General features: G+C 40.6%; 1 protein-coding gene across 7 annotated transcripts in view; it reads right to left on the reverse strand.

Annotated features, from left to right (window-relative positions):
* Positions 1-15,482, reverse strand: part of GRIP1 (glutamate receptor interacting protein 1) — a 313,106-nt gene that overhangs the window by 98,724 nt on the left and 198,900 nt on the right. For all 7 annotated transcript variants that reach the window (XM_090138417.1, XM_090138407.1, XM_090138396.1 and 4 more), the window contains exon 2: positions 1,024-1,104. In XM_090138417.1, coding sequence (XP_089994543.1) covers positions 1,024-1,104 — 81 coding nt within the window. The remainder of the gene's footprint in view (positions 1-1,023; positions 1,105-15,482) is intronic.

Raw genomic sequence — 15,482 nt, forward strand, 5'->3', positions numbered from 1 at the left:
TTTCATGATTGGATTGTGAAAATAACAATCTTTAAATCACAAGGATATTTTAAGCAGTCAAAAATATTCATTTTGAACAACAGTAAATCATCAAACTCTCTAACTCTCTCACTCACATACACATACATACATTTGCACACAGGGCACTGATACAATCTGTACTTTAGCCCTTCAGAAACAATTCAGTTACTGTGATGAGATCTGAGACTGGCAATGACAGAAGTCTGAGCTCCATTCCTTGTATCTATAACCTCTGAAAAGGATGTGTGACTTTGTTCAATAATAAGGCCACGGAGTGCACAGAATATGATGATTATTCATTAGAAGGTGGGCGACATGACCTTATGGTTTCTGATCTCTGCTGCCATCCGTCTTCCCTTCCATTCAGAGGTTACTGTTCTTGAGGTGAGAATGGCAACATCAGTTATTCTGCCTGTGAGCAACCTTTGTCAGTGTTCATTTGTTTTCATTAGCTGATCCCTAAATTTTACTTGAGGTGAAAACTCCCTTACATTGCTGCACAGTATATATAATATTGCTGTTCATGGGCACATTGTGCAGACTCATTTGAAGCAACTATAAGACACAGAGGTTTGAATATCCCATTGATCAGTTGGGTTCAGCTCTGTGTGACTGGATGACAGAATCCTCAAGGATGATGTATGTATGGCAGAAAACCACACACAGATGTGACTTCTGACAGCATTCAGGATTGGAAATATGAGCCAAACTCCCTACACCACTGAAGACATATAAAAGAACAGATTTCTCAGGGCTTCTGATGAAAGGGCTGTTGTGATCAACATGTGAAATCTGCTGCAAAAGCAGATGCAGAGATGTTCCTCATACTGAAAGCCCCATGGAATCTAACTGTGTAAACTCCTTACAGTTCCAGTGGAATCTTCCTTACAAATTACTTGTTGGCACCTCTACTTTATTTGCTTTTTATAACGAGTTTAATTTTGATCAGTATTACCTTGTTGTTCACAAACCGCATGTTATAAAAAGCAAAGCAAGTCTTACCTGGAATACTCTGTCTCCTCACAGACAGTGCTCCATCAGGTGTCCTTGTCTGGTTTGCAGACTTTGTGTAAGGACTCTCATCTAAACAGAAACAAGCAAAGCTGCAATTACTGATAAATATAGCATTAAAAACAACAGAATTCTTTTTAATCTAATTATTGTGAACTAGCAATGCAGAGTACAAGAGCTAGATGAGGATGGATATTTCTGAATTCTGAATCAATGCTCAAAGCCATGCCTAGCCTCAAAGATAATGGCTCTGAGTAACGGAGCTGAAAAGAATGAGGTAAAGCTCAGATCAGAGATAATGGTCTGTTGATGACAGGCTAGATATACAAAGCCCTTTTCAGTTTTGAAGTAAATATAGAAACTTTCATTTTCCTCACGTTAAGAAGCTTAATGTGTCAAAGACTCCAGTGAGAAACGGACCTTCCCTTTTCAGAAGTATTTCCAGAACCTTTTGAATATTCTGGCTGTAGAGATGCTCTCCTTTTCTTCTGGGATTTGCCACAGGACTCTTCATTTTCCATAGTTGACAACTGATTGGAGAGAACATCAGAAAGCAGCCGCCCAGTAGGCCAAGCACACTTACACTGAAGTACAGCACTGTGGCAGCCTGTGTCTAAGCAGGAGGCTCTGTTTACCAACTGGTCAACGTGGAGGCATCAGAGGCTGCTGTTTGTGGGCCAAGCAGATTAGCTGTCTATTAAAGGCAGCACGAGGCAGAAGTGAGGTACTTGTGCATCCCTCTGGGGAGCAGGGTGACCATGGGGAAACCATCAGCCACATAGTAGCTTTAAAAATGGCAGGCTATAAGCTCGGTAAAGAAATGTGCATGCAAGAGAAGAAACAGTAGTGTAGATTTTATTACTTCAGTCAAAGGAAAGGAATCGCAAGAAATCAGGTTTCTGTCTTACTTGTGTTTTAATCAAGCGCACAAACACTTTAAAGAACTATTCTATTTACATATTTTTCCTTCATGGACCAATCAGTTTATAGCATGTGCATGAATGTGGATATAGTGACAAGAAAGCTGAATGAGGTTTTTGTTTTATTTTAAAGGCAAAACATTTTTGCAAGGCCACATACGTTGACATAAATGCAGCAAGTAATGAAGATCATATACTGGTGAAATATCTCAACAGACAGATATCATTGTCTTTTCTACAGAAAATGAACTGCCATTGCTTTGGGATTGTATTGTTACAAGGAGAGAGGTAACAGGCTTGGCTATACTGCATGTTAATACAAGCTTGAAGAAAATAAAGCTGTCAGCTATCTGATCTATAGAAGAATGAAAGAATATTAGCGCAGACACAGCACACAAGTTAAGAAAAGGCAGACATCTAAGTGGAAAATGTAATATTCTAACATATGTAGTATATGCATACCCTTATGGAAGTTGAAAAAGAAAAAATGAAAGAAGTGAACAAGAGCTTCTAAAGGAAGCAGGATCATCTCTTTTCTGCCACAGAAGAGGCACAACTGAGCTAGAACTCAAGCTCCAAATAGTGTTACTAGCTCCTATCAATACCAAAAATTGGGATCATCAATAACATGACTGAGATGTCACATGTATTATTATTTATTCACAGGCTCTGAATGTGACAGCAGATATTGCGAGACATGCATTTTTCTGTTAAAAAGGGGACAGGAAACATAATCTAATTTCTCAGTAACTGATGGATGGTGATGATTTTTGGGCCCTATTTGCATGTGTGCCCTTCCTGTGAAAGATCTATCAGCTCATGGAACAAACAGTTCCTAGTTCTCCTAGTAGATTTGCATTATTTTCATCAGGTTGGAGAGAGGGTAGAAAGGAGAGATGAACATCCACAACTAGACCTTTTGCACTGAATCTCTGTCAGAAGCAAATGAATAAATCAGCTGTAATCTTTTGCTGGAATAGAATTTTCCCCAAATTGTACTACACTAGGTATATATGTGGTTGTCCCGAGTTCACAAAAAAGGACAAGCCTGCAAATCTTTCTGGTTAATGGCACCAGGGAGGGAAGATGGGTGTGCATTCAAATTACTTGCAAGGGAGCAGGAAAAAAAAAATCTTGTATTTTGCACGTAGTAACTGGCAGGTATAAAAGACATCTGAGATTCTGTATTTGAGGCCACTAGCATTTAGGTTTAGAACTGAAAATTTTTCAGGTATTTCTGTGGTTTATGTGCTGCTAGATACTGTAGGGATGTAATTATGTTATATTTTTTAACCTGTCTGTAGATTTCCACAGCAAACAGAGGCATAAAAAATTGCTTCATAAACTTTTGAACCCCATTAACACAAAATATGTCCAATTATCATAGAGGATAAATGAGTCATTGCCTCACTGGTGGATGGGGAAGTTTCACTTTGCTGGAAGTCCCCAAAACAGGAAAGAATTATCTTTCAATGCCCATTTAAGAATAAAATCACACAGTCAAATAATGAGAAACCACTGTAAAGAACTCGCAGCAACAAAGGAAAAAAAATATAACCACCTGAAGAAGGAACAAAAGTAGCACCATTATTTGAGACAGAAGAGTAATATGAAGACAGACGCAGAAGTAGATACTATCATAAACAACAGAATACAGTAAAGAGACAACAAAGCTTTGGTAGCCCTGAAATGCCAGACACCATCACACTGTCAAGAAAGGAAGAAATCTGTTTGTCTGCATTACCAAAGTTGTTTGTACGGCAACAAGAATTTACAAATCAAATCATAATTTATGCCCCATCTGCTGGAGGGGATCATCTTTGGCAGAGAGGATTTTTGCAAACATGCAAAAAAACATCTCCTGCTATCATTATCATGCTTAGAGGGATTTCTTCGAGTGCTTTGTGATTCCAGCTTCACCCTCTAGAGCACAGATTCCCTGGAGAAGAAACTCAACCCAGTATGCAAACACACTAAAACAGCAAAGGAGAACAGCAACTTGGAATTAGGTAAAGGTGAGATATATGTAAGAAGCCACCTATACAAAGCAGAGGAGGAAACAGGATACATTCAAAAGCATAAATCTTAGCTAGCTACAGCCCTAGTACTAAAATAATCTGATCACCAGTGGGGAGAGGGCTACAGCCTCTGACAAACCTTCAGGCTGAGTAGCCTTTCTGCTGGATGCCAAAGCCCTGGCTGGGGCCAGCACATGGGGAACACTGCAGCTCTGCCCAATCCTAGAGGAATTGCACTGCTGGGGTCTGTGCTTCCAACCTTGCAAACAGCACAGCTATGTGGATACAGTCTTGGAACTGCATTAATTACACCACTCACTTTTTTTCTCCCCATTTCTTTTGGCTAAGGAATTAAACAGCCCAGAGTAACCAATTTCTAGCAGTCAGTCGGTCATATCAAGGAGACTGCTATGCCAGCACATCTCTTTGCCTAGTGACTGCAGGAAACAAACCCTCTCACCCTGCTATCAGGTGAGCTCATTTTCCCCTAAAATTCCTAGTTCGTGTATTTTCTGTAGTAAATGTGCAATAGTGAACAAGTTGCCTGCTGTGCTAATTCCCTCAGTTCCTGCTGCAATGCCTTCCAGTTACTGAGATCCTGAACCAGAAAAGTGAAATTTTCACCTTGGTTTCTCTTTATGCTTATCCTCATGAATGCAACGGCTCCAACTACAAGTAACAGTGGCTAACATATTATCTTTTCAAAGCTCTGCACATAGTTCTTCTAATTAAAGACTGCAAAGATAATGATCAGGTGAATAGATAAGCAGTTCTACTGCTTGGAGTTACTTCTGTAGGCTTATTGCTTTTACCTATTGCCTGAGAGGCAGATAAACAACTCTTTGCACTTTCCTGCCTGTTTTTAACCAGCTGGCATCTCTCTTTGTAATTGAATGATTCATTCTTCGAGTCAGGGACCATGCTGTGACCTGTTTACATCATTCTGCATCACTCCTATTACACAGGGGGACCTCCATCCAAGTCTGAGGGCTCTATACATTCTAGCAAACCAACAGTAATGTAATCCTATAAAGATGATATATGTGTGCATTGTCCAATGTTTGGGACTGTGCTAGTAAAATGACCATTTGTAATCTTTAGATATTTGCTATATTCGGTTTAATATCCTTTGAATGATATTAACTGGGGACACATAAGAGGGAACAAGGAAAGTCTAAAGATATTTCCTCAAGAGCCAAGTCCAGGCATTCAGTGTATCAGGAGGTTTATGATCACTGGAACATTTGCGTGTCCCTCAAGAGGGCTGTGAAAGCTATTGACACAAGAATGCTGTTTACAGTTGTGGTAAAGGCTACAAGCACTCTCCCTGTGCCAATCTCACAACTGGTTGGAGGATCGGAGGAGGCACATTCAGGTGGTAACTACTGAACCCAGAAAACGTGCCCACATCATGTGCTGCATAATTCTCATTTTTCAACAACTTTCTTATTTATGTCACGTTACGAGATAAGCTGTACTTTGGCCAAGGGAGAACTGTTTTTAGAGTTTAACCATGCGTTTCTTAAGCAGACTTCAGAACTCAAGCAAGTAAAACGTGAGATGCTACATATATGCTCCTCATTGTTCCTTTCCTAGGCATCTCCAATTAATGTGAGTCCCAAGACTTGACAAGAAAGTACACTACACCTTCATCTTGCTCAGTGTCCTGGAGGAGTAGGATTGCCTGCACGTGTTGTTACTTGCACTCCTTATGACAGCATACATCTACACTAGTAAAGAATCACGTACCTACCCAGAGGAGGCAACGTATCAAGTTGTAAAGATGATTATGGCTGAGAGAACATCCTTGAGATCAGTTCATCAAAAATTAAAAGCACCAGTGTCCCATGTACTGCTTCAGGCATTCCTAGATCTGCAATATCACATTCACACTTGAATCTTCCGTATAAAGAAATTACTATATCCACTTCTGAATAAAGAATAATATTTTTCATTAAAGCAACAGATTTATATGAACCTTGCTTGTACAGCACAAATTATCTTAGGTTCCCATACTTTACGTATCTGAAACATAACCTAAATGTCACCTTTAAATGATATAAGCTTAGCATTCTCTAAAAGCATTATTTTTGGCTTAGCATCATACCTATGATAGCTGGTAAATTCTGAGTTGCAGCATTCTTTGTTATCCCCACATTTTGCAGCTGGAAGCTTTCACAGATAAAAATAAACACATATCCACTGATGTCTGTAGTTTATAGAAGTTTAAAATTTGAGAGGCATTCAAAGAATCATTCTTCTAAACTCAGATGTTGGAATAGGGACTCAAGTCCCAGTCTCACATTTACAGATGAGTACCCAAATTCCCAGCTTCACTATCATTCCATCTCTCTCTCTCTGATGAGTGTGTTAAGTATGTCACACAAAGTAAATGTAACACTCTTCCACAGTCAATTTGGAGACTTGTACTGGATGAGGCAGAAGAGAAAATCTGAACTCAAGATCCCCTTAGTAGCCCAATCGCTAAAAAGGCATAAAAAGCAAAGTCACCAGGATCATTCTAAGAACACCTCTGATCTCACAGAAGCTCATCTCTTCAATCTCAATTCTTTGTTTCTGGCAAAAATCACAGAATCACAGAATCACAGAATCGTAGGGGTTGGAAGGGACCTCCAGAGATCATCGAGTCCAACCCCCCTGCCAAAGCAGGATCCCTACACCAGGTCGCACAGGTAGGCGTCCAGGCGGGTCTTGAATATCTCCAGAGAAGGAGACTCCACAACCTCCCTGGGCAGCCTGTTCCAGTGCTCCGTCACCCTCACTGTAAAGAAGTTCTTGCGCACATTGGTGCGGAACTTCCTATGCTCCAGCTTCTGGCCATTTCCCCTTGTCCTGTCTCCGCACACTGCTGAAAAGAGTCTGGCCTCGCCACTTTGCCCCCCACACCTTAGATATTTATAGACCTGGATCAGGTCCCCTCTCAGTCTTCTCTTCTCAAGGCTAAACAGACCCAGCTCACTTAGCCTTTCCTCATAGGGGAGATGCTCCAGGCCCTTCACCATCTTTGTGGCTCTCCGCTGGACTCTTTCCAAGAGATCCCTGTCTTTTTTGTACTGGGGAGCCCAGAACTGGACACAGTACTCCAGATGAGGCCTTACCAGGGCAGAGTAGAGGGGGAGGATCACCTCCCTCGACCTGCTGGCCACGCTCCTTTTAATGCACCCCAGAATGCCATTGGCCTTTTTGGCCACAAGGGCACACTGCTGGCTCATGGCCAACCTGTCGTCCACCAGGACACCCAGGTCCCTCTCTGCAGAGCTCCTCTCCAGCAGGTCATCCCCCAACCTGTACCGGTGCATGGAATTATTCCTCCCTAGGTGCAAGACTCTACACTTGCTTTTGTTAAACTTCATCTGGTTCCTTACTGCCCAGCTCTCCAGCCTGTCCAGGTCTCGCTGAATGGCAGCACAGCCTTCGGGCGTGTCAGCCAATCCTCCCAACTTCGTATCATCAGCAAACTTGCTGAGGGTGGCCACTACCCCCTCATCAAGGTCATTGATGAAGATGTTGAACAGGACCGGTCCCAGCACCGACCCCTGGGGAACACCGCTGGTTACAGGTCTCCAACCAGACTCTGCACCGCCAATGACAACCCTCTGTGCTCTGCCAGTCAGCCAGTTCTCAACCCACCTCACTGTCCACTCATCTATCCCACACTTCCTCAGCTTCGTTATAAGGATGTCGTGGGAGACAGTGTCAAATGCCTTGCTGAAATCAAGGTAGACTACATCCACTGCTAAATGCTAGAATATATTTTCTCTGTTCTGCTAAAAATTCTGGAAAACATAATTTTCGGGTAAATCTACAATAGGAAGGAAAAAAAAAATATCATAAGGGAAGCTGAAACTTAGTTAACAAGTTCTACTATTCATATTGCCCTATGGCTTCCAATCACAGTTAGAAGATAAATACCAATACGAAATTCTTTGAAAAAATTAACTGACAATATCTGGGAGCTGAATTATATGAAGAATAATACTACTCAGACTTTAATACTTCAAGCATAAAAGGTCACTAAGTGTCCTAAAACTCTGATAAGTTTTACAGCAAATTGAGGTATAAGTTTGTTCTAAGTTGAACACGCTTGAGAGGATAAAGCAAACAAAATTTTCTAGGAAGGGGAGAGTACTGGGAATTTTCCTTTGGCTGTTGATGGGAGATCTGGCACAAATATTTTTAGCTTGGTGTAACTTTATCTTTAGAAACTGCTATTGACAACAATTGAGAAAAAATATATTGGAGTGCATCCTTTCCTGTACATGAAGAACATTCTAAAAGATGTGTTTTTAACTAATGCAAAAGTCTAAAGAAAAATTTACATCCTGGAATGTTCATGGTTACCAGGATGTCGCTCCTGCTGCATCAAAGTGGAATGGACTACTAAGAGTTGCAAAAAGAGAGAAAATTAGCTAAGTTCTTTCAGTAGATGTATAATGCACGGATTTTGAATGCATACGCTTCATGAAACATCAAAATGTCAACAATCTTCTTTGCCTGTACGCTAATCCTTTCAGACTTATTATGGGAGCTCCGACCATGAAAGAAAGCATTAATTTCTTCTACTGGTGCAGAGGAATAACAATTTTTCAAGTTCCTTTTACAGCTATGGCTTCAGTCACTTCCAATGAGACTGGATATTTCAAATGGCAATGCCACTTTCCAAAGTAATGATTAGAAATATTGAAGATTTCCTAAGAGCTGTATGTAACAGTCATTAACAAACTAGGCTCCAAGTAGGACAAATATGAATGTATTTAATCTTAATCCTTTCTAATCAAACTCTCTGCTCAGTGCACTCCAGCACTCTTTATTAAGAAAACATAGGGTTTCAAGTGATTCCATAAGTAGCATAAAATTATGAGAAGGATGAGTTATTATTGCTGCTCTGGTAATTTCCTTTCCTATACTTAGCCAACTACCCCTTCATTTTCGCACAAACTTAATTTAACAGTTATAGCAACCAATGAATGAGTGTGTTGTCTCTCTAAAGTGAAAATTTATTCAATTTTATTATACTTTATGTAAATTTAATTATCTGTTTTCTGAATTATACGATTACTTATCATAGCAGCAGCTCAGTTTTAATCTAGAAGCAGGAGAAGTAGGGTACTGTAACCGTGCATAACTGTGAAACCATTTCCTCAAGATATTTACAACACCTCATCAAGCTTGATGGCTTGAAAAATGATCTAAATATCCTCTAAGTTTGCTTGTCTGCAGTTAATTTCCTAAGCCTGTGCTTAGATACCTGAGTGGAAATACTCGGTCTCCTAACTGGCATCCAAAACACACAGAATCTGCATACTGCTGAAAATGTGTCCCTAGAGATATTAGCACATGGTGAGATTCACTTCAGTGGATTGTCAAATGAAGAATTCAATGTAAACAATACCTCAACCACAAACTACTTCAAATCTGACAAGTACGCCTTTTCGTTTATACAGCATCAAGTATTTGTTCAGGGACTAAATGGAATGCCATTAAACAATCATTACTGAATCATTATGTGATTTTAGGATTCAGTGCAAGTTTTTTTCCATTGTCTTGAGCTTCTGTTTATTGTTTATGGGAATCGTATTGTCATTACACATTGGTGAAATATGGGCGGTTTATCAGAGCTGCTAGAAACTGAAAAAGTTGAAAAATTTAAAAGGCTTGAAGAAAATAAGGAAACTATTTTAGCTCTGAAACAGCTCAGGATTTTTCTGTGCATATAACTACTGTAGATACTCTTACGCTACATGATGGGGCTGTAAGCCATCCCATTTGAAAGGAGCAGATCCTAAGTGATGCAGATCTTGCTGACAGGGAATGCTTCCAAATATTCAAGTTACACTTTCTGTTCTGAACATCTCGTGGTTTGCTGAGAGTAGCATCTTGGTTCTAGAAAGGTTTTGTGGTCCTTTCTATTTGTGTGGTTGGGAGCATGAAATCTCACCACATGCTGGCATTGTGTGAAGCAGATCAAAACATATCAACTCTCTCGAAAAACATATCTGAAAACTGTTTTCTTTATGATGCTCTAATTATTAAGATATTAGATTACTTTGTTTAATAGTGATAAATTCAATTACCTTGTTTAGAAATGCTAAATCAGCACCCCTTATAAATCTGCACCAAATCTCGGAGAGAAGCACCAATGCCAAGAAGATGATAAAAATTCCCAAAGGTCTCCTTGAGAAGGGAATTGGGTAAAGGAGCATGATCTGGACCAAGGCCAAGGGCCAGAAAACCAGACTGCATTAAGGCCACACCTCACAGTAAACTTTTAGGAACACACACTTTTGAAGCATAACAGTGACCTTTTATGTTACCTTTTATTCTCTGCCCTTGGTTCAGCTACCCTTTGCACACAGGGTTTTGTTGTGCTGGGAAGCCAGTAAATGCTGATTGCAAGGAAAAGGGCCATGCCCTGTATCTCTGTGCCAACGGCCTGCAGCTCAGACACCTTGCTCCTGGCTGCTGTAGTTGTCCACTGCCTTACCTCTCAGAGAGATGAGGCAACCGGCTTCCTGGCAGGCAGCGCTGCATATTAACCAAAGACAACATGTGATACGATCTGCTATTACATCTGTGGATAAATTCAACCAGAAAAAAATATTTACTGATCAATCAAACTGTGTATATCCTGCGTGACATGTCCACTCTACCAGCAGATGAAACAGCAACTTCCTGGTGCATCAGTTGTCCCCGTGCTTCCTCAGCCCAGTCTTGGGGGAGGTCTCCCCTTCAAACTGACTGCTTGAAACTTAAAAAAAAGAAGTTACGTTTGGAACTGCTGTTAGATCCTTTTAAAGCTTTCTGATTTTTTTTTTTCCTTGAGGGAAATAAAATGGTATATTCCTCCTTTGCATCAGTACATATAAGGATAATAATCTTCTAGGTGTACTCACAGGAAAGATACCTACCACCTTCTACCTATGCAGACCACAGTGTAAAGCAGATGAGAAATCTGCAGCGTGCCAGCACTGCAGTGGTGTGAGATGGCTGGGAAACAAGGATATCAGCTAGGAACTTCTACACTGTGGACGCACAAGCTAGTTGTGTCTGTTTAAGGGGAAGGCAATGACACAAGTAATAGCTGAGACAGCAGAGACTGTCACTCGAGTTGCATAAAAAGTAAGTGGAATATATTACACTTCAGACAGAAAAGGAATTTAGTTTGCTTCTCAAAAATAGGAATGAGCAAAGTCACAACATTATGTTCAAAGAACAGCATGATATTCAAAGACAAAAGTTAGAAACAGTAATTTCTTTTCATGAGGTTACTCATTTTGCTTTCTTTCCAGAGCTGTACTAATGTTATTAGCAGTAAATTCTATCATGTGTTTTTCAGCCTACTTGTGACTGTAAGTATCTCTAGTGATGAGATCTCCATTACCTTCTTTTCCTGACTGCTCCACAGGATCTATCAGCTCTCACAGCTGGAAAATATTTCCCTCAGTCAGTCTACAATTTTCTTCCCTTGCTTTAACTGCCATTCTATTACTCCCAATCACACTCTTCTCCTCTTTAGAAGACCTCATATAAACCACTCTCAAGTACTGCTTATTTTCCCAGAGATCACACAGATTAGTGTGTTGACTGCTGCTGGCCAGGACCCTACCAGTTCTTACTGTGGATGGCATTACGACAAAGACTGACTGCTCTCATCACAGAAGCGTTGGTGCAGACGCTCATTTTATATCCATTTGGTGAAGAGTAAAAATCGATACATTAAATAATTCTAACACTGCCATTATGAGTTTTATAAACATGACACCACTACCAACATACTCATACTGGCACGCTACTGGGACTGCCCCACTTTATCTGCAGTTCAAATGGCACATTTTAGTCCAAACAGGCATTACTTGGGTTTTGTGAAAATCTGATCTTCCACAATGCACTTCTTTTGGGAGCCAAGTTATAAATCTGTCACCATTCTTCTACTTCTGTGAAATAACCATCAACTTTCAGCCCCTGCCCTGGAAGAGTTTATTCTCGATTTTTATAATGATTTTGTAGTAGCTTTGACTAAGTTTAGTCATCAACAAAACCAACTGTGAAAAGTCAGGACACAGAGTAGAAAAAGTCTTTTGAAATAAAGCGCTGTGTACTTTTAGGAGTGGGAACAAAGCAGACTAACAAAAGGGATGTCAGCTTGACAAATCAATATATATATGCACATCTGTTTTGCTCAAAGCTCACATTAAGCCTCAGCCACCTTCTGTGCTCTATCCACGCACTCAGTTCCTGAAGACAGGTCTTTTAACCTGTCAGATAGCACGTATTTATCAGTGTCTCCTGAGCCCTATTAAATGGCAAAGCTTATTTTGGGCACTCAATGATTGTTTGCTGTATTCTTCAAATTCTGGAAAGTGGTCATTATTAGAACTGCTTGCCCACGCTTTGCCTGCATGTAAAAAAAAAGCTCAGCTCTTGCTTGAGCTTTCTGTAGTTCTACAGAAAATACAGCAATTGAGAAACAGAAACATATGAATATGTGATATTCATCAAAAATTATACTCCCATAACCTTCAAGAAGTCAGGCAAGTAATTTTTAATTTTTCTATGCACCAATCTTCCAAACTTTTTAACCAAGACTGTTTCTCCTTTAGGAATTCACAGCTGTACATTCCCTCTGGTTTTGGCTCTTAGAAACGAAGGCAGCATCAACCTATGAGTGCCACAAGTGCAGAGAAATAAAGGGCATGGATTTCACTTTTTTTGTTCTTCATCTGTTCAAACACTAAGGTAACACCGAGGTACTTCCTAAATCTTTTTCTATACCACCAGTGTATTGCCAGCACCACACTCCAGATCCATCATAACATTGTGTGGGTATGCAGGCGGGTGTGTACATGTGTTTAATGACAGGCTTATTCTATTTGTAAAATAATTTCAAAACAGAGAGAAGAAACCAATTAAAAATAGTAGGAAACCTTACACATCAAAAATAGCTCAAACAAATAAGACAACATCAGATAAAGGACTGTAGAGAAACACGCCATTTGAGGCAGATGCTCAAACAAACTGATGGGATCTGCCACTTTCTGAAGGTCAAATAAGCCTCCGTTTTGGCAGACCAACAATGGGATGATTGCCAGAGTCTAGATCACTCCATCACAGACTGTCTATGCCCTGTCCAGGTCATTATGATGAAGGATTGAGGGAATTCAAGCTGATTTTAGAAACCGGATTGAAATACAGGCAATTACTAGGACATGGTGTATGAGACTTCAGACCCAAGCAAGTACTAAGTATATTAATATTTGCAAACACCATGCAGGCAGTGAAACACATCTGTACTACACTCCTGAAAAAAAAAAAAAGAAAAAAGAAAGAAGATAAGCCAAAAGGCCACACTGTTATTTGACAAATGTGATACATTCTTCGTTATCTAAAATCTCTAAAAAGAGAATCAGGTGCAGAATACAGCCAGTAAACAGCCATTGGGAAGGAAGAAAGAAACATTCAAGGCAAGAAATGACAAAACATCACAACTACAATTTCTAAGCAAGAACAGAGCAAGTTGTTTTCAGCTTCTTGCTGCAGCTTGGAGATCCAGAACAGTAACATCTCATTGACCCTGTAAGGATGCATCTGTATAGCAGAATCACCACCCTTATCAAACAGAAGATACAACTGCTTCCACAGCTGGAATTTAAATGTCCAGATCAATGAGGAAACAGATAAGCAGGGCAAGAAAGACATCTGATAGATGACAGTAAAAGCTCAACCTTTAAAGTATTTTTTAAAAATTACTGGTATTTTTTAAAAGTCCCAAAGATTTTAACCTGTGATTTCTGTATTGCATGAAACAAGCAGTGTGAAAGGTTTGAGCCCACTCATGAAGAGCACAAGAACAGCAAAACAAGCCACTGAGACCCATAGGAACTGCTAGCTAGCACAGTGGCTTTTAACCTGCTGTCTATCAAGCCCTGAAAGATCAGATTCCTATGCATCATCTCTTGGAAAGTCCTGTAAAAAAAAAAAGACCACTTAGTGCAATCTAATTATGTAATCAAGTGTGCAATGCCACTAATTATCTAAACGGAGAAGAATGAAGCCATTAAGACCAATAGGCACAGCCAGCTGTCCAGGGCTGCCCTGAGAGCCTAAAAGAAACCCACAGCTTTTGTGCCCCACAGCAAGCACATCTGGCCTGCAGGTCTGATGACACCTGGAAGATGTGCAATGCTTTTGGTTGGACAGAAATGTAAATATTTCCAAAAACATTTCTTAAGAGGAGACAGGACAAGGATAAGGACTGTTAAAAGTAAGTATTATCAACTCTTCTGATGGCTGTGAGAGGCAGCTGCCATGCTGTGCTCCCAGACTACCACGTACACCCTATGAAAGAAGGTGCTGCCCTTGGGTGGACAGGAGCATCGCTTCTGGTGCAGAAGGGTACATATAGAGCAGGAAACATCAGCAGGGCATGGTGCAGTGCATGAAAGAGAGAAGAAAGCACAGGTCGATGGTGGGAGTCAGCAGTGAACATGTTGCACAGGCACAGAATAGAGAAGGAGCCTCCTGGGGACCCAGAGAAGCCCTAGCATAGTTTACAATCAATCCATCAATAAATAAATACAACCTGTTTAGTTCAAAAATCTTGCCGCTCTCTGAAAGTTAAAGGCCTAGGCAGGTTTATCTTAAAATACCCTGGGCTCCATCAGTCACTTCCAAAAATAACCCTGAGAAATATATTCCAAAATAAGTCTTTCAGCAGAAAAAAATTGTCTTTCAATATACATAATATAGGACTTGCCTAAATTTCTTTTGTGAAGCTTATAAAACATCTCACTAACAATTCCCTTGTCTCCTACACTCCACAAAAATTCCATTACTATTCCCATTTTCTTGTCTTAAGGAAATAAATAATAAGCTCACTGTCTGCAATGTCTGTGAGTTTTCAAGGTTGCTGATCACCTGACATTTCCATGCAGAGTATAAGCCCCAGCAGAATCATTCCTGGGAAGCTGTAGGGCAGCTGAGCTGGTGGTACAGACCCTAGGCTATCTGCACCCATAGTGGCTCAGGGTTCATCCTAAAAATGCTGTTCCTTCTCACCAAACAGCCACAATCAAGCAGCGCCTTGCTTTGCAGAGACTCTTGAAGTCTCTGCAAAAGGCCCTTGCCTCCCTGCAGGCAAGGGAGGGCTGCAACAAAGCTGCAGTAATACTATTCTACATATGCAGAATAGAAAGAGCTAAAAGGAAGATGAGGCCTGGCAAAATGCATAGCAGGTAGTAAAGGCATCCAATGCATAGGATGCCATGTGCAAAATGAGGAAAAGGTAGAGGAGAGGCAAACAAAACAAATCATGTTGGAAGGGAAGGGAAGGGAAGGGAAGGGAAGGGAAGGGAAGGGAAGGGAAGGGAAGGGAAGGGAAGGGAAGGGAAGGGAAGGGAAGGGAAGGGAAGGGAAGGGAAGGGAAGGGAAGGGAAGGGAAGGGAAGGGAAAGGGAAATGAAGGGAGGGGAGGCAAACAGTGTGGCAGAGACCAA

Source organism: Phasianus colchicus, chromosome 1, assembly GCF_987193195.1.
Source record: "Phasianus colchicus chromosome 1, bPhaCol1.hap1.1, whole genome shotgun sequence".
Classification (NCBI taxonomy): domain Eukaryota; kingdom Metazoa; phylum Chordata; class Aves; order Galliformes; family Phasianidae; genus Phasianus; species Phasianus colchicus.